This window comes from Chrysochloris asiatica, unplaced genomic scaffold (genome assembly GCF_000296735.1).
Source record: "Chrysochloris asiatica unplaced genomic scaffold, ChrAsi1.0 scaffold00023, whole genome shotgun sequence".
NCBI classification, from domain to species: domain Eukaryota; kingdom Metazoa; phylum Chordata; class Mammalia; order Afrosoricida; family Chrysochloridae; genus Chrysochloris; species Chrysochloris asiatica.
Window position 1 is genome coordinate 1,982,031 of NW_006408541.1, and position 19,977 is coordinate 2,002,007.

The following is a 19,977-nucleotide window of genomic DNA, read 5'->3' on the forward strand; positions in this document are numbered from 1 at the left end:
TTCTCTGCCAATGCCTTCAAGGATCCTTCTTCCACCAGGATCATTGGCTCTTGATCATATGCTACGTCTTGAAATGGCTGAACATTGACCATTTCTTTTTTGTAAAGTGACTCTGTGTATTCCATCCATCTTTTGTTGATGTTTTCTGCAGTGGTCAATAGTTTGCCCATACAGTCCTTCAATATCACAAGTTCAGGTTTAAATTTTTTCTTCAGTTCTTTCAGCTTGAGAAATGCCGACAGTGTACTTACTTCCCTTTTGGTTTTCTAACGCCACATATTTGCACATTTCATTATAATATTTGACTTTGTCTTCTTGAGCTGCCCTTTGAAATTTTCTGTTCAGCTCTTTTCCCTCCTCATTTCTCCATTTGCTTTAGCATCTCTATGCTAGAGAGCAGGTTTCAGAGTCTCTTCTGACATCATTTTGGTGTTTTCCTTCTTCCTTGTCTTCTTAATGACCTTTTACTTTTTTCCTGTATGATATTCTTGATGCCATTCCGTAACTCTTCCGGTCTTCTCTCACTAGTGTCTAATGCATCAAAGTTGTTCTTGAGATGATCTCTAAATTCAGGTGGGATATGTTCCAGGTTATATTTTGGCTCTTTTGGACTTGTTTTAATTTTCCTCAATTTCAGCTTGAACTTGCACATGAGCAATTGATGGTGTGTTCCACAGTCTGCCCCTGGCCTTGTTTTGGATGACGATATGGAGATTTTCCACATTCTCTTTTCATAGATGTAATCAATTTGATTTCTGTGTATTCCATCTGGTGAGGTCTATGTGTACAGTCTTCTTTTATGTTGTTTATAAATGGTATTTGAAATGAAGAAGTCATTGGTCTTTGCAAAATTCTATCATGCAATCTCCAGCATTGTTTCTATCATCAAGGCCTTATTTTCCAATGACTGATCCTTCCTCTTTGTTTCCAATCTTTGCATTTCAATCACCAGTAATTATCAGTACACCTTGATGGCTTGTTTGGTCAGTTTCAGACTGAAGAAGTTGGCAGAAGTCTTCAATTTCATCATCACTGGCATCAGTGGTAGGAGGGTAAATTTGAATAATAGTGCTATTAACTGGTCTTCATTGTAGGCATATGGATATTATCCTATCACAGACAGCATTACACTTTTAAGACAGATCTTGAAATGTTCTTTTTTTATGATGAATGCAACACCATTCCTCTTCAATTCGTCATTCCCAGCATAGTAAACCAGGGGCTGTCTGATTCAAAATGACCAATTTTGAGTTGGATGGGTTATCAATATTTATGTGTTCTATTTGATTTTGGGAATTGACAAAGGCTCTGTCTTGACAAATAAATATAAAATTATGAAAACAAGTTTCATTTTATCCGGTGGCATTTTTTGTTTCTAACTGTCACCAGGAGCGAATTCTCGAAATGAAGAGCAGTCACAGTTGGTGGACACTTTGGCTGTGACCTTCTGATGGAGATGCATGCCAGCACAGGGCAACAGCCTCCATTTCCTGTTGGACCTACACAATCCAATCACAAAAAGGGTCACTTTCACAAAAATATTTGAGGACTCCATCAATTGTCCTTAGATCTCTCTTTACTCTTTGATCCGTAAATAATCATCCTCTTCTGTGGCATTTAAGCAACTATTCTACTGAAAAGATCCCTATCTTCAATGGCTTTGCAGGACATCAGAGAAGTTTTCCAAAATCACTTTCATCGACTTAGCTTTTCAATCAACAGTAAGGAGACCAGGCGGCACATGGCCACCTGTTGAAACTACATGCAACACCAGATGCTAGGGTCACCCAGGGAAGATGCTGACTGGTCAGTTCACCAGAAAGGGTTCTCATTTTATGATGACTTTGGGGTGCATAATAAATCTCTTGTCTACGAGAACCGAATAAGAAATATGTAAATACCAGAAATTCATCATTTGAAGCATGAAGACTCACATGGCATAGGTGGAGTAGGTGGAGGCTCTCGAGACTGTGCCAGTGGCTCAGAGCACAGCTACGCAGGAGCCTCTGCCCCAAGGAGCTCACTGGCTCACAGAAGACAAGACACAGGAGGAACTAGGTGACCATCCATTGGATGACAATAATCAAAGTCTGTTCAGGAGGACCCAAAGGAATTCCTTATTAGTTGATGCGTCCAGTCACTCACTATCTGAGCATGCACTACATGCACTATGTCAGCTCTGTGTCAGGCTCTGCTAACACAGCTGGGAACAGATGTGGGTTCAAGGGGCAGGGCTACTGACACCCAGGGGGGCTGCAAGTCCCGAATGTACCTGGCAGCCAGCGAGAGGCCTGCTTGGAGACAGTAGGGTAGGGCTAACCCTGAGGCCTCGAAACTGTCAGGGGGCCAGAGCAAGCAGCACAGGAGTGGCTGAAGGGGCTGAGGAGCTGGAGTCTGTGGGTCAGAGGGTGGGCTGCACATGAGGACACTGAGAGGAGGATGAGTGTGTGTGTGTACGTGTGTGGCGGGGGGGACAGAACTTGGTGAACACTGGTTTGGCAGCCCTGAGAGCATGCTCGCCCCAGCTGCTGCGCCTGTCCTAGTCACCTCCCCACCGGCAGATCTGCATCTGAGTCTGGTAGCAGCTTTGATCAGAGGTGGGCAAACAAGAGGCCGGCCAAGCAGTTAATCATAAGACTTCAGCAGCTCACAGTAAGGCAGAGGCACAGTGCCAGCTGTTCTTAGTCCTTTTCCATGCTCCAGGAGCCCGGCGAGCAGCTCTGCTGCCCCGTGTAATGGACTCTCTCTTGTAGCAGGTTCTTTATGGTGTGAGTGCTGCCAGATCATCCACTATGTGTGAGGGGCGACGGGAACAGGGGACCTGGGGGATGGTGGGAGCCCCTCTCACAGCAGAGTCTAGGGCTACGCTGACAGACATTTGGGACCACCCGGCGGGGAGTCAGTCACCCCTTAGATGGGCATGGAGCGATGGCTACCAGGGTCCAGCCAGCTCAAGGCTGCATTCCAGATGTACAGCCCCAGCCCAGGGCAGGCAGTGGGGGCCAACAGCCTGGAGGCAGGAAGTCTGCGCAGATGCAGAGTGTCCGCCGAGGACGATGCTCTGGTCCCCCTGTTTGACTGTTGTGGTTTACACCACACACAGCATCTAGGTTGTCTTAGATAAGACCGAGATGACAACTGTCCTGATTATTTTGGGTCTACTTTGAACAGCTGAAGAAAGTCTTGTACATCCAGAAGACGTTCCGTTTCCATAGTACTGCCTGAGAACAACATTAAACAGCAGCTGACTAATGGATGGCTGTCAAGCGCCTTCGGGCAGGGGCAGGGACTCAGTATCCTGACCAAAGGGAAGGCAGGTGGCAGGCACAGACCTGTCCCCTTTCCTAGCTGGGGGTGTCATTGAGTTCCATTTTGCATGGTGCTGCTCCTCAAGCCGATAACCATATGGACCATTTGATCAGCAGGCATTTATTAAGTACCGACTGCACGACTCCCGCGTTAGCTCATCCATTCCACTTAAATCTCAAACTTTATATGCTGTAAAGTTCCCTCTGTAGCTGTTAAAAGGTGGCTATAAATGAGGCGTGTGTAAACTCTTCCTCTCTACCACTACTTCGTGGCTGTCTTGGGGGAATGGTGCCCACATTACACCACGTGCTCGGAGCAGGGCTGGATCACTCAGCTGAAGACACTAAAGCAGATAAAAATGCCCCCGGTGCCCATGATCACTTTCTCCATCACTGGACTTTGTAGCTCTAATTGGAAAGAAAAAGGCTGGTCTACGCAAATGGAGATTAATGTGTCTCCGGTGCGCCCAACAAGAAGTGACTAACGGGAAGCTGCTGGGGATGCTGGTGGGTCCGTGGGGACTTCTGCGTGGGCCTCAGAGAAAACACAGAGTAAATCCAAGAGTGACTCACTCGTTCTTGTCCAGCTGTATCCCAGATCAGGAACTTATGCAGCTCAGTTTGGTACTGGACAGTCTTGGTCATAAAAGATGCCCTGTAAAGAGAGACCGGAACCATCAGGACAGCATTTCAAGCATTGTCCCGTCGCTGTGGGAAATGTCCCCTAGAGGTAACGCTCAAACTACAGACGGCCTCCCTGGGCTCTCTAGAGTACCGAAGGGCTGCTCAGATGCTGACGGCACAGCCAAGCCAACCAAGCACCAGGCTCACCAGCACAACACAGGCAAGGGAGAGAAGGCTTTAGCTTTTGATCACCTAAGGTCCATACCAAAAGAATCCAGACTTATTTTGACAATCCAGACATTTGCTCTGCAAAAGAAACACAAACACCACCAGAGCAAGTAAAACTTTGTTGCTGTTGGGTTGATTCCAACTTCAAGCAATTCTATAGGACAGAGTAGATGTACCCAGAGTGTTTCCAAGACTCTGGTAGGGTAGTGGTTATGAGTCAGGCTGCTTACCTCAAGGTCAGCAGTTCGAAATTACCAGCTGTTCTGCGGGAGAAAGATGAGGCTTTCTGCTCCCGTAAAGATTTACAGCCTCGGAAACCCTGTACAGGGTGGCTATGAGGTGGAACCGAGACTCCATGGCACAACATCACTATGTTTACAGATGCCACTGCCACATCTTTCTCCTGAGAAGTAGGTAGGTTTGAACCACCAACCTTTCGATGGGCAGCCCAAGCTTAATCACTGTGTCCACAGACCTCCTATTTGGAAAATACAGACCGTGTCCTGTAAAGAGATGTTCTCATGGAAAACATTTCCAAACAAGTTGTGTGTCCAGGAATGGACTGGGCTGCTTGGAACGATTAGGCCTCAGTCACAAGTCTACACAAACAGCTGAGAAGGTGCTGGGGGGTGGGTGTGGGTGCTAAGGGCAGAAGACTAGAAGGAGAGAGGGAGATAGATGGTGGTGAGCAGCTGAACCCACTGTTGATATGTACTCGGTCATGGACTGAAACGGCCCTGCAGACCCAGGACCTCAGGAAGCCCCAGGTCACAGTGCGCACTCAGACAAAACTGTTTGACCACGGTGCTTGGAAGGCAGGGTCCCTATGACTTTTGGAGTGGGGTGCTGTAAGATACGCACTGGACTGCTAACCACAAGGTTGCAGTTCAAATCCACCAGCTGCTCCTCGGAAACCCTCTGAGTCAGAGCCAAATAGACGACACTTAACAACAACATACTTTTTGGTGACGCTCCAGCGAGACCCCTAATCTTGAATATGCTGAGGTGCCCTGGTGGCCTGGAGGGGATACCTGGGTACTTCAGATGTCCTGCTTTGAGGCTGCCCTGGTCACAGCAAGACCTCCTACTCCCCATGTTGCCTGGAGAGCCCTCTGCCTCCCGGGTTACCACGTCAACTCCTCTGGAGAGCAAGTCTTCCGGAAATCATGCCCCAACCAGGACTCAGGACATGGAATCGAAGGGCTAGGCATTTTCAGATGTTCTGAATGCTTTAAGTAGTTTCTTTTTTAGTTGAAGCTCCAGTAATCGATATACAGTCTTCAAGAAGGTGCAAGTTAAAATACACAGAATGATTTCTGGAAAAATCATTGAACTTAGGTAAGTCCATGAATCCTAAATTTTGAAAGCATCAACTCTGAGACAATGAATTCCTGGCAGTGCTGGTATCAATTTATGGTTCAGCACGTAGCCATGGTGACTGTGACAAGGAAGGGCAGGCGAGTGAGGAGACATGGCCACAATGACTGATCCCCACTGTGGTCCAGTGCCTTCCCACTCTTAGTGATCCTCAAGGACAGCGAAGAACTTCCCCAGGGTTTCCAAGGTTGTAAATCTTTACAGAAGCAGACTGCTTCATTGCTCTCCTTTGGCGTGGCAGGTGGAGTTGAACCACCGATCTTTGGTTGAGCAGCTCAGTGCTTAACCACTGCCTCACCAGGCCGCCTGGTGGTGGTGGTGGCGGCTGTGTGCCACCAAGTTGGTTCTGACTCATAGTAACCCTGTACAGGATTTCTGAGGCTGTAGATCTTAACAGGCGCTGAGGCCTCATCTTTCTCCTGCGGAGGGATGGTAAGATTTGCGTTGCACTTAGCAGTCCAGCTCATAATCCATTTTGCTACCAGAACACAGAAGGTACACCAAAGGTGCTCAGTATACGGTTATTATATCAAGAACTTTAGGGCAACTCACCACTGTGATCAAATCAGCATGCTTCTCATTCAGGAAACACTTGCTTTCCAACAGCATTGTTTATTGTTTGGATGAGAGGGAAGATGCATGAGACAGAGATTTGTAAATGGTAAGCACTAACCTACTCACAAGAGCGGTATTGTTATTTAAAGGCAGCTCCTCCAGGAAATGTTTTTAGCTTACACATTGCAATTAGTCCTAAAAGCTTGTGACTCAACTCTCCATCAATTACGGGGTGGTGGTACATTTAGGACTGACAACACGCATTCAGCAGGGCCTATTAAACTGGCCAGTGCCTCCAACGTACGCATTTCGGCTGCTCATAGGACAAGAGAAGAAGCCTGTTTCAAGCAGACAAAAAATGGAGGAAGGTATATGTAACAATTAAAGGAAAATGTTTTCACTCAAGTTAAACCTACCTGCCAACTGTTTCCCCTCTAATGAAAGCAGAGAGTCGTTGCTCTGACAGGAGAACCAAAACCCAAATGGCGGCAGCTGCAATGTAAGGGGCATCTCTTCAAGGTCCAAGGCAGTTTCCTGTCTGACACTGCATCCACTCTTCCACTTCCTAGTCTCACACCCCCTCAGACAATGAGGTTCCTTCTTGTGCCCTCAGCTCACTTTCGGGGCCTGCACCTGCTGGTTTCTTATCCTTTCATCACCAGCATCACTGTCTCCCTAACAGCTCATTAGGAATCTCATCTGTTTGTCTGTCTCAAAGGCTCAGAAAAGACCCGCTTCCCCGGCCCAATGGTGTGGCTGCCGCCTTACTGGAGGGAATTCAGCAAGCTGTGTGGTGTGACGCCACTGTCTTTGGTTGGGACAGGCTCTTAGGCTTTCTCGGCTGTGCACAGCAATGCCTCCACACTGGGGCCACTCCTTTCTCGTTCCCTACCACTTCCTGCTGTCTTTGTTGTCAGCTGGTTTCAGTCTTCTCAGAGAAAACAGACGATACAAGCCCTAGGTCCTTCAACATGTTCCCCACGCCAGCGTTCCCAACTGGAGAATCAACAGCTTTCCAGTCACACTGGCCGAAAGCCACTTCTCTGACTTTAGCTGAGCCAGACATGTCTTTTCTTTGGCGCCGCCATAACTGGGGCTCTGGATGATGACCCAGCACAGACTGCCTGGGCTATGGCAGTGGGCAAACCCATCTCTTCAGGTCTCCGATCCTTCCAGTTGTGCTGGTTTTTCTTTTTCTTGGGCACTTTTACACAGACTCCCCCATGGTCAATGCTCTTCATTCTTCAGGTCTCAGCTCAAATGTCAACGGCCACAGAAGCCTCTGCTATCACCCAAGTCAAGCAGCCCAACTGCACTCCAACACACTGTCTTCCGAGTCCTCCCCACAATTCCTGACTAGCTTATTTATGGCTCTACAGGGTCAGTGTCTAATTCAACTATGAGAAATGTGGGTGGGTGCCTCTCTGTATTAGAACGGCTTCCTCATCTCCCACTTCCAAGCTATCCTAGAACTCTTACAAAACATCCACCATGTTGACCCTAAGCTACTTCACTTCCTATTACTCCAACAGTTCCAGGGAGTCTTGGACAAGCATGTCTAGAAACATGAAGTGGACTAGCTGTGGTAGTGCAGGTCCAGACTTTAGGTTCCAGGAGACCACAGCTCTTTAACTGCAGCCAGGTGTGTGACCTCAAGGGTGTGAACCACGGACTCCATCTAGACCCGGGCTGACTATGCCCAGGGGCTGTCCTTGCTCTCTCCAGTTCAGCTATCAGCTCTAATCCCCATCCCAGGCAACAAGCAACAGGAACATTCCAGAAGTTACAGCGAAGACTCAAGGTGTCCATCTATCACTGAGAATTTGGCTAAGATGGAAGGGAGTGGGGCTCTTTTGGCTTCCCACTTACATGTTGAATCTGCTCCCATCTTTGCTGCCTAGTTCTTGCTGCCCCCTCTTCTCAGGTGGGCCTCATAATGTCTCTTAATAGTAACAGACATTTCTGGGGATTTTTGAGTGACTCTGAAATCTTGGCCTATCACACCTGTTAGAACCACGTCCTCCTCCTTGACATTTGGGTTCCGGTTCTTCTGCGCAGACAACAGCAGGACTCGGGGGCTGGGCTGGGCAGGGGTGTGGCCGCTATTGGGCTCAGGCTTCGTCCTGCTGCGGAAGGTCTCCTTCCAGACCCAAGGCCAAGTGAGCCCTTCCCACAGTTTCAGGTCGTATCCACTTGAGGACGACACATTTCTACACCTGACTTCAGGTGCACTACATAAGGTAGATCTCACCATCTCAAACCTAACTTGATGGACACAGGGCTCAAGTTCCTCACTCTCTCCACTGTTGCTCTGCCCAAGTTTTCAATCCAAGTAAACCGTGCCTGCCGTCCACACAGCAGACACGGATCCACAGACGTTCTTTGTCCTTTGTTGCTCACATGCAATTTTGCAGTAGAGCCGTCTGGATCTTCCTTTGATATTTAATCTATACTTGAACCCCAACCCCTGAAATAAGTCCATAAATTGGACCCTAATCTTCGAGTAGGACTACTACAATTTTTCCCTTCTGTTGTCACTCGAACTTTAGGTTCACTCCTTAATGAGGGTCTGCTAACTTCAGAATCTTGCTTGTTGACAATCAGGCAATGGCTTCCTGCCATCCAGTGATACATTTTTATTTTCCAGCCTGCCATTTACTTGTCTGATCACCTTATTTTTCACGATGAAACCATCTCTCTTCACTCTGCCTAGGCAGATCTTATTACCTCTTTAATCTAAAATCCCGACGAGCATGATTTCCTAAGGCTAGATGCCTTTCACAGATGTCTCCATTTTTCACGACAGTCTAAAAATACGACTTTCATGCACACCAAACAGTCGTGCTCTTTGGGCCAAGTACGTGTCCCCAGTGAGGACCCTCGCCCACGAGGGGTATCAGAGCTCTTTTGTCTCCTTAGCTGCACTTGTTAGTCCTGAGCACAGATCCACTCTGACTGCACCTCCTTTGCTTTGGAGGACATGGGGGATGCTGTCATTTTCATAATGGTATCACGTCCATTTAATGATGGACAACTCAGTGTGTTTTAAAATGAGTAAAGGAGCATCACTGCCAAAGAACCCGCTGTGGCTGTGTTGCCCCCGATTCCTCCCAGTGATCCTGTCAGAAGGCAGAATGACTCGGCTCGGCTTCCAAGGCTGTGTTCTTTCTGGGCGCACAGCCGCCAAGCCTTTCTCCTCGGGAGCTGCTGTGTGCATTCAAACTGCTAACCTTTCCACGAGCAGCTGCGTGCTTAACTCACTGCAGGATCAGGGCTCCTATACCGTCTGTGGTTGTTGAGTGCCGTCGAGTCGGTTACGACTCATAGCAACCCTGTATAGGGTTTCAGAGGAGCAGCTGGTAGGTCTGAGCTGCCAGCCTAGTGATGTGCAGTCCAGTGTTGATCCTGCAGCGCCACACTAGGAGTCCGCTGTACTTCTAAACAACCCTAAATCCCACACAAATGACACTGGGTCTCCAGCTAATATAAGAGGAGGCTTCACAAAGTTCCTGGAAAAATGGAATGAAAAGATAATGGAATTTTCCCATGAAAATTTTGATGTCTCCTCATACACCAATGAAAATACTGACATACCAATGGTACTTGAAATCTGGTTGCTCCCTCAGGGAGGTGTGCCAAGGAGCCTCTGGAGAGTCTGGAATTATGCAAGGGAAATGACTGATGTTCAGAGGTCAGCGGAAGACAGGATATGTCTGCTTCCTGCTACAGTGGCTCCAAGAAGCCTGAGGAAGCTGGTGACTAGCCCTATACCCAGTCCCTCATGCAGGCTGCAGTCATGTGTGCTATTATTGATCCTTGCCCTGAGACCCTCCCATCTTGGAAGCCAACGAGAGCTCAGGCAGACGCATCCCTGTGTAGAGTCCTGCAGCTTTCCAAGCAGCCACTACGCTTAAACCACAAGGCTGCTTGGTGGATTGACCCAAATGAAAACTAAAACAGCACAAACAGTAAGATAATAATTGTGTTGCTGGAAGTCACTGTGTGGTAATTTGCCTCTGCTGCCTAAGAAATGAAGACATCGGGGGAGACTCAGAAACGAGGGCAAGTCTGAGCAGAATCCAGATGCTATTGCCGGACAAAGGTATTAGGACTGTGATGAGTACATGAGGGACCCCAATCCTGTGCAGAGTTGGCTGGGCTAGGGCAGGCAGGGACAGGTGAGGAGCGGGAGGAGCACCCACTGGCCTTCAGGGCTCCACTGCCGCCTTCCTGTCATATCTGTATTCTGGTGCTAGAGGATCAGCACTGGACTGTGAACCACAAGGCTGGCAGTTCTGACCCATTAGCTGTTCCTCGGAAATACTATACAGGGTCACTATGAGTTGGAAGCGACTTGACAGCGCTTAGCAACAACGAAAGTATATACATTTAAAATCCTTCATATATATACATATACATATAGTATACAGCCTTGTCTAAGTATAATATTAGGGAGCTCTGGTAGTGTAGTGGTTATGAATCGGGCTGCTAACCCCATGGTCAGCAGTTCAAAACTACCAGTTGTTCTGCAGGAGAAAGATGAGGCTTTCTGCTCCCGTAAAGATTTACAGCCTTGGAAACCCTGTACAGGGTTGCTATAAGTCGGAACCGACTCCAAGGCACATAACAACAACAACAACAATATTGGCAACACTTAGAACCTATACGCTTCATGGACGATCTTTCTTTTTTCTAAAGAACTATCTAAATATCTAACACTTAATAATACAGATTAAAAAATGTTCACCTGTGTACCATCCAAAGTCTTCTCGCATGGGATGTTTTAGAAAAAAAGCATTAGACTGCTCACTGCTAGGCAGGCAGTTCAAACCCACGAGCTGCTCCTCAGGGACCTACAATACAGGGTACCTGAGTTGGAAGAAACCCGATGGTACTTAACAGCTACTTTGTAGATTTTTTTGTGTGTGTTTTCTTAGATTTTATACAAATGGAACTATGAAATATAACCTGTGTCTAGCTGCTTTGATATAACAGTGTTTTTGAGCTAGGAACTTCAGGCAAGATGGTGGACTAGGTAGACACACTACATGGACCAGCTATGACAAAAATATGAGAGTCCAAATCAAATAGACACAGATGAAAATACTGGAACTATGAACTTTGGAGAAAAGATTTGAAGTGGGCTGAGTGCTAGCTGGGAGGAGAAGCTGAGCGAGAGGCAGAGACTGAGTCGTGATCAGCCGGCCAGACATGGCGTGACCATCTTGTGAGCATCTCTGACAACAGAAGGTGGCTGGGCAGAGCAGATTCACAAACGAGACGGGAAAGGTGGGATTCCGTCTGCTTCCCCAGGTTTCCCAAATGACCAGCTCCCATCTTCATCTACCCCCAGCGCAGACCCTGCTTTCTTAGAGTTTGGAGCCTCGCCAGCATGAGGCCAGGGGCTGGCTCTGCCCTATCTAGCCCTACCGAACCCAAAGAGCTACCAGACCATCACTGAATCAGTCACCCTGCACCCAGGTGCCTTGTGGTCCTAATAGATGCTGACCAGCTCCATCAAGGGCCTTCCCGAATAACGTCCAGATTGAGTGTTTCGAACACAGAGGACACTGAGGCTGACAGGGACTCTGCTGTCACATCCCTCCCACACTCACCTTGTGAGCTCCTTGGCTGGTAGAAGCCCCGACAAAGATTTCACCTCTCTGGGCCCAGCAGCTACACTGATTGCTGAGTCTTGCATTTGGTTTTTCTTTTTCTTATTTCATTGTTTTTGTTTATTCTTTCCCCTAGTTCTTTTTTCTTTTTCCATTCTCTTAATTCTTACCTGTGTATCTCCACTTTTGTTTCGCTATCTTTTCTTCTTTCATTTCCGCTCTTTTTTTGATCTTTCTTTACTACTGTCTACTTTCTTTTTCTTTTCATCTTTCCTCTTCCTGGTTTTTCTGAATTTTTTTTTCTTTTTTTAAAATGTCTTCCTTTCATTTTCTTATTTTTCTCTTCAATAGCTCCATATTCCTGTCTTTTTAAAAAATATATAAAAATTTCCCCTCAGTTCTTTTCATTTTCTCCCTTATTTTTCTCTTTTATAGCTTCATTTCTCTGCCCCTCTTTTGTCTTTACAGTTATTATATTCTATTTTTCTCGTGCTGCCTTTTAAACTTTCTTTTCTTCCATTTATTATTTTATCTTTTCATTGTTGGTTACGCATTTGTTTACTGTCTTTTGTTTTTGTGTGTGTTTGCGTGGTAGGGGCTTTCTCTCTCCCATCCAATAGGAGACAGCAACCGTGCCCTTTCAGCCTAGCTACAACCGTACCCTCTGAAGTTCTACCCAATGGGCAATTGGCAGTACCAGTTCTTTACCATCTGTGATAAAAAATAGACAGCAGCCAACAGCCAACACCAGCCACTCCACACTAACCAGAAGTGCAGCAACGATGCACCAGAGTGGTGTACACGCTTCCACACTCCAACCTCACCTACAGGAGACAGCTGATGAGAGCCGAAGAACACACCAACACACAGATCATCAATTAAATACAAATATGAAACCCCACAATGCCCTGGAGACAACAGACGATTTTAGCTCAGACAGAGAAAATAAGAGAGAATGGTTCAAATGAATGACCCAAGATGCAGGGCCACAAAATGTTTCTGAGGAAGAAAAGGTAATGGAACTAACTGAAAAACAATGAAAAAGAACAATACTTAGGTACCTTCAAAGGATTGATAGACTGAGGAAAGCAAGGAGAACAAAGGAAAAAACTCTTGAAGAATTTAGGAAAACACTGTAAGGACAGACAGACAAAATAAATGCAAATTTTGAAATACTACAAAACCGGCCATTAGAAAGCTGGGAGAGTTAATACTAAAATCTCAGAAATGGATAATGCAATGAAAGGACAAAGGAGTGTACCTGAAGCAAAGGAAGCCCGAATTAGTGAGCATGAAGATTAATCTCTCAATACCAGTCAAAAGAATGAAAAAAATCCAAAGAAAGCCTAAGAGTTATGTGGGACACCATGAAAGGCAACAGCTGATGAGAATTCCAAAACAGGAAGAGGTAATGAAAAGTACAGAGAGAAGTGAAGAGCTATTGGAGGAAAACTTGCTGACATCCTGAAAGATGAAAGGCTAAGCCTTTAAGAAGCTGAATGAACCTCAAACAGGATAGTCCTCAAGAGAAACCAACAAAACATACTATAATCAAACTCCCCAAAACAAAAGACAAGCAAGAATTCTGAGAGCAGCCTGGAAAAAACAAAAAAATAGCTTTAAAGTACAACCAGAAAGACTGATTTTTCAGCAGAAACCATGCAGGCAAGAAGGCAATGGAATAACATATACAAAATTCTGAAAGGAAAAAATTTGCCAACCAACAATCATATACCCAGCAAGGATGTCCGTCAAATACAATGGTGAAATTATGATGTTTCCTGATTAACAGAAATTAAAGGAACTTGTAATGACCAGACCAACTTTACAAAAAATGTTAAAGGGTGTTCTGTGGACTGAGAAACAACAACAGTGGACAACAAGCTGAGATTTACCATACATGGTAACACCACTCGGAACACAATCCAGATATGTTCCTGCTGTGAAGTGCTGTCGAGTCGGTTCTGACTCATAGTGACCCTGTACAGGGTTTTTGAGGAGTGGCTGGTTGAGTCTGAAGTGCCTTAAACAGGCCTTGCAGTCCAGTGTTTATCCTACAGTGTGACACCAGGACTCCCAACCAGATACAGAAGTGTTAAAAGTAAAACAAACCTACAGGATTGAAAATAGGGAACCAGAGATAGCAATTTATAACGAAGTCAACTACAAAGCAAAAAGATGAAATAGTGTAGATACGGAGCTTCCAAAAGGCTGGAAAGTCAAGTAGATTTCAAGATGCAACTCACTTTTTCTTTCTTTCTTTTTTTTTTTTTTTAAAAGCTTTTATTGTGAATTGAATGATGGTTTACATGGCAAAACATTGGTTTTGCACTCAACCAATCGTATTACAACAGACTTGTTTTAAATAGGGAAATATATTAATAACTTACAGGGTAGCCTCAAAGAAAATTAATACAATTGCACACCAAAATGAAAAAAGGGGAAAATCAGAAAGATTTAGCAAACATTAATAAAACAGACATGAAAAGAAAACTCACTAAGAAAATTAACACAGTGCAGAAAATTATGTGAAACAAAGAAATCAGTAGCACCACAAAAAAACCTATAGCAAAATGACAGCGATCAATTCATATCTTATTGATAATTACACTAAATGCAAATGGATGAAATGTCCCAGGCAAGAGACAGAGAGAGCAGAATGGATAAGAAAATAGGGTTCTTCAAAATGCTGTCTACAAGACACACATCAGAAAGACAGAAACAGTCTAAATGCCCATCAGCAGAGGGATGGTTACACAAACTTTGGTATAGAAACACAATGGAATATTATACAATACTGAAGAGTAATGATGAATCTGCAAAGCACTCACAATATGGATGAACCTGGAGAACATTATACTGAGTGAAATCGACTCGACAGCACGTAACAGCGGCAACATACCTGGATTATGTTCTGGGTGGTGTTACCATGTATGGCAATCTCAGGTTGTTCTCCACTGCTACTGTTTCTCAGTCCAAAGAACACTTTTCAGCATTTTTTTGTAAGTTAGTCTGGTCATTACAAATTCTTTCAATTTCTGTTTATCAGAAAACATCCTAATTTCACTATTGTGTTTGACAAACATCCTTGCTGGGTATATGATTCTTGATTGGCGTTTTTTTTCCTTTCAGAGTTCTGTATCTGTTATCCCATTGCCTTTTTGCTTGCATGGTTATTACTGAGAAATCAGGGCTTAGTCTTTCTGGTTGTACTTTAAAGCTATTTTTTGGGGGTTTTTCCAAGCTGTTCTCAGAATTCTTGCTTGTCTTTTGTTTTGGGGAGTTTGACTATAATATACATTGAGCGCATACAGTATTTGTCCTTTTGTGATCGACTAATGTTGTTTATAGTTAAGAGACGGTTTTCTTGATTAAAAAACAATCAATCTGTGATGGTTATAGATGGGGGAGGGCAAAGCATCCGTGGGCTAAAGAGCAGACACATGTTGACATGGTAACAGGGCAGGCAAGATTTAACAAGAGGGAGGTTAGCAGAGGAAAGATGAAGGTAGCAGGAGACACAGGAAGAAGGCAAAGTTAGAGTGATTAGAGGTAAATGTTGTTAGTACTATTGGTACATGGAAGAGATTGCAATCTTTGTAATGCAGCCAGTATAGGATGTGTTGAATGTAAAACTGCTGACCTGCTCTATAAACCCTTCACTCAATTCACAATGAGCTTCATCTCAAACATTTGGTCGTGCATTCTTATTGCTGTACAGTGCCCCACTGCAGGCCTCTGTTACACCATCCATTCTTATGTTAAGTGGTTTTCTGGCTGTTTTCCACTTTCAGCCATTACTTCTGTAAACAGGTTTTCATTTTTGACAGACAAATATGTTAAGGGTCACAAGGAAGACATAGTGTAAGAGTTACCTGATCTTCAAAGTGGTGGAATGTTGTATTTTCATTAGCAGCTGTTCCACAGCTTCACCGACACTTCGGTTGCTGCTCTTTAATTTTAGCAGCCCCTCACTCACTTCTGGTATCACTTCTATTAAAATTGTACCAGGTTGGGCAGGACGGAGGTGGCGGAAGCAGCTAGCCAATACGATAAAAAACAAAACAAAACAGAATAGGCACAAAGATTGTAGAAGAATTAAGCTGGTCACAGACATCATATTCTAAAGGAGGATTCAAGGATGAGCTCTGAGAGGAACAATGTGTGTAGAGGATGAGGGAAGGCGGAGCATTGGAGACCAAGAGGCACAGATGGGAGCTAGACTAGAAGCACCTGTGGATGGGCGTAAGGAGGCATCCTTCCTATCACCTCCTCACAACTATATCTGAGGGACCTCTCTCCACATAAGGTCCTGGGGAAGCAGGCTGAGTCTTAAGGGAAGCCCAGAGAAAGTCAAATGGTAAAAGTGGGCCGAATGGTAGAATAAAAGGGCTCTGTGAAAGTGGCAAGCTGCATCCAAGAGGACAAAGTCAATTCTGATCGTGTAGAGCTTTCAGGAGGAGGAGATGCAGTAGTCCGTGCCTCATCAGATGGGATGTGGATGAACAGGTAGGTTCTGTAATGAGCTTGTGTAGGCTACTGGAATAATATATATAAAAAAGATGCTGGAAAAGTTCAGAGTGAGGACAGGGGAATTACAAGCCAATACCTAGTCCAGAGTCTCAAATCCAGTGGTGGGACTGCTGAGATGGACACAGACGTAGAGAAGGAAGGGTCATCTGGGTTTGTTCATAGGAGTGAGGAACCAGGAAGCACAGTGGGGATTAGAGCTGTGTATCTGGAGAAGAGAACCATAAGCAAAGGCTGGCAAACTCTTTTACTGGGGTCTGGGTCATATGGTCTTGGCCACCACTGCTCAACCGCAATGCTGTAGCACGCAAGCAGCCAGAGTTACGGAAACGGGTAAGATGACTGGACCTGCCCTGAGCTAAGTTGGATCTAGCTCATGGCTTGCAATGGGTTGACCCTGACCTAGAGCCTCCAATGACTTGTACAACTTTTGTAAGCAGAACCTGGAATGCAAAACAAAAAACTACACCAAACTATGCATACAAGGAGCAAAGTCGGTGTGACCAACAATTATATAAAAGACCAGGCAAAGAGAAACACGTCGGGTCCAGACAATGAAGTTATCAGAGACAGACACTATTCAGTTTTTGCTTTGAGTTTTTAGTATGAAAATAGTCACGTGAACACAAGATTAGCGGACACGGTGAGATGGACTGCCGTGAAGCTCCTGCCAACTCCAGCAACCATCCACTTCCTGCAGTGAGTGTTGTTGCTAAGTACGGCAGAGTCAGTTCTGACCACAGCGACCCTGCAGTGGACTTGAAACTAACTATGGCCAATAAGGTAAAGGAAATACAGAGTGAGATGGTCACCCTCAGCTGAGAAAAGGAAATTAAAACAAACAAAACCAACTGGATGGTTTCAACCAGAAAAAGGCAATGACAAAAATGAAGAACTTAATGGACAGCTTAAAACCAAGTTAGACTTCGCTGAAAAAACATGATCAAAAAATTGAAAGATCGCCCACAAGACTCAGGCTGAAGCTGGGAGGAAAAAGAGCAACTGGTGGAAAATACAGAAAAGGTAAGATACAGGAAAAGAAAGACATCTTAAACTATGTGCAAATGTAGTCTGAGAATGGAAGAAAAGGAAGTGGAGGAAAAACAACACTGAGGAGATAATGGTGGGAAGTTTCCTGAACTGGAAAGACATCCACCCACAGGTTCAAGAAATACTTTGAACCCAAACAGGTGAACACAGTGCCAATCTCACTTAGACAAATCAAAGCATGAAGCCAGAAACCCAAAGAAAAAATAAATCTTGAAGATAGTCAAGGAAAGAACCACATAAGGAGCAATAGTAAGATTGACAGTCAACTTCAAAAAAGGCAGAGAAAGCCACAAAACATTGGGATAAATATCTTCAAAGGACAGAAAGAGCAAGAATTCTATATTCAATGAGAGTAGACAGTCAAAATGACTACGGAATGACAAAGTAGGCAAAATGGACAACATATGTAGAAGTAAATGAACCTCTTGTGCATTGCTGGTGAAGTGACAACAAGCACGCAACCGTTGTTGTGAAGTGCCGTCAAGTCAATTCCGACTCACAGCGACCTTGTATAGGGCTTCCGAGGAACAGTTGGTGGGTCTGAACTCCCGACCCTGTTGTTCACAGTTCAGTGCTGATCCACCGCGCCACACCATGAGTCCAGGTACCCAATGAGCAGTCTGGAAAAGCATGAGCAGTGTCTTACACAGTTACACATTCATTAAGTCTATTGTGGCAGCCAGTCTCCAAGATGCCCCGCTGATCCTCATTCCTGGTGCTCACGTACTTGTGCTTGCACACTGAATAGGGCTACTGGCCTGTGTAAACATTCGGATGTGACGGAAACAACTTTGTATGACTTCCAAGGTGACGTCATAAAAGGCACAGTGGCTTCCTTCTTGAGCTCTCTTGGATTACTCTATAAGCAAAGATGGCGGCCAGCTAGTGAGGACACTCAAGCAGCTTCAGGGAGAGGCCTATGGGGCAAGAGCCATCCACTAAGTTGCTCCTGAATTCTTGACGCATAGAAACAGTTAGAGAAAATGAACGCTCATTGTTGTTTTAAGCTGCTAAATTTTAGGATAACCTGCTACACAGTAGTGGATAACAAGTATATCTTGATGTTGTAAAGTGCGGTCAAGTTGGTTGTGACTCATAGGGACTCCATGTAGGGTTTCTGTGGTGCCAATTCATAGCGACCCTATGAACAGAATGAAACACTGTCCAGTCCTGGGCCAACCTCACAGTTGCTGCTAAATTTGAGCCCAGTGATGCTGCCACTGTGTCAATTCATCTTGTTGGGTGTCTTCCTCTTTTTTTCTGACCCTACACTTTACCAAACATGATATCCTTCTCCAGTGATGGGCCCCTCCTGACAGTATATTTGAAGTATGAAAGATAAAGTTTGGCCATCTTGGCTTCCAAAGAGTACTCTGGCTGCACTTCTTCCAACACAGATCTGTTTGTTCTTTTGGCAGCTCATGGTACTTTTAGTATTCTCCTACAACACCATAACCCAAATGCGTCAATTTTTCTACGGTCATCCTTATTCACCGTCCAACTTTCTCATGCATATGAGGTTACCGAGAATACCATGGCTTGGGTCAGGTGCACCTTTGTCCTCAAACTGACATCTTTGTTCCTGAGTACTTTAAAGAAGTCTTGTGCAGCAGATTTTCCCAATGCAATACGTCATTTGATTTCTTGACTGCTGCTTCCATGAGTGTTGATGGCTGAGCCAAGCAAAATAAAGTCAATGACAACTTCAATCAACTCACATTAGACTATTGCAAACACCATGGCTTTGGTCAGGTGCACCTTAGTTCTCAAAGTGACATCTTTGGTCTTGAATACTTTAACAAGGTCTTGTGCAGCAGATTTGCCTCATGCATTCCATATCGACTGATTTTCTTTCCATAATGGATAGCGGATCCAAGCAACATGAAGTCTTTGGCAACTTCAATCTTTTCTCCATTTATCATGATGTTATTTATTACTCCAGTGGTGAGTATTATTGTTTTCTTTACACTGAGGCGTGACCCACACTGAAAGCTACGATCTTTGACAGTAAGCATTTTAAGTCCTTTTCGCTTTCAGCAAGCAAGGTTGTTAATGAGTTCTCCTCCAATTCTGATGCCATGTGCTTCGTCATATAATACAGCTTCTTGGATTATTTGCTCAGCATCCAGACTGAATAAGTATGGTGAAAACACACAACCCTGGCAAACATCGATTTTAAAACATTCAGTATCCCCTTGTTTTGTTGGAATGACTGCCTCTTGGTCTATGTACAGGTTCCTCAATTAAGTGCTCTGACTATTCATTCCTAGCAATGTTATCCATAGCTTGTCATGATCCACATAGTCAATAGCCTTTGCATAATCAGTACAACACAGACAAACATCTTCTTGGTATTTTCGGCTTTCAGCCAAGATCCATCTGATGTCAACAATGACATATCCCTTTTTCTATGTCCTTGTCTGGATCTGGCTTGAACCTCTGTCAATGTACTGTTGCAGCCATTTAAAAATAATCTTCAGGAAAATTTTACTTGCATGTGATAGTAATGATACTGTCCGATAACTTCCGCATTCCGTTAGATCACTTCTCTTTGGAATGAGCACAACTATGGATCTCTTCCAATCAGGTAGGTAGCTGTCTCCCAAATTTCTTGGCATAGATGAGTGAGTGCCTTCAGTGCTGCATCAGTTTGTTGGACACATTTCAATTTGTATTCCATCAACCACCAG

At 44.8% G+C, this 19,977-nt stretch overlaps 1 protein-coding gene across 1 annotated transcript in view; it reads right to left on the minus strand.

Moving 5' to 3' along the window:
* The window catches only part of RAB22A (RAB22A, member RAS oncogene family), a 56,516-nt gene that overhangs the window by 7,657 nt on the left and 28,882 nt on the right, over positions 1 to 19,977 (minus strand). Inside the window, exon 3 of the mRNA XM_006839148.1 lies at positions 3,882 to 3,963. Coding sequence (XP_006839211.1) covers positions 3,882 to 3,963 — 82 coding nt within the window. The remainder of the gene's footprint in view (positions 1 to 3,881; positions 3,964 to 19,977) is intronic.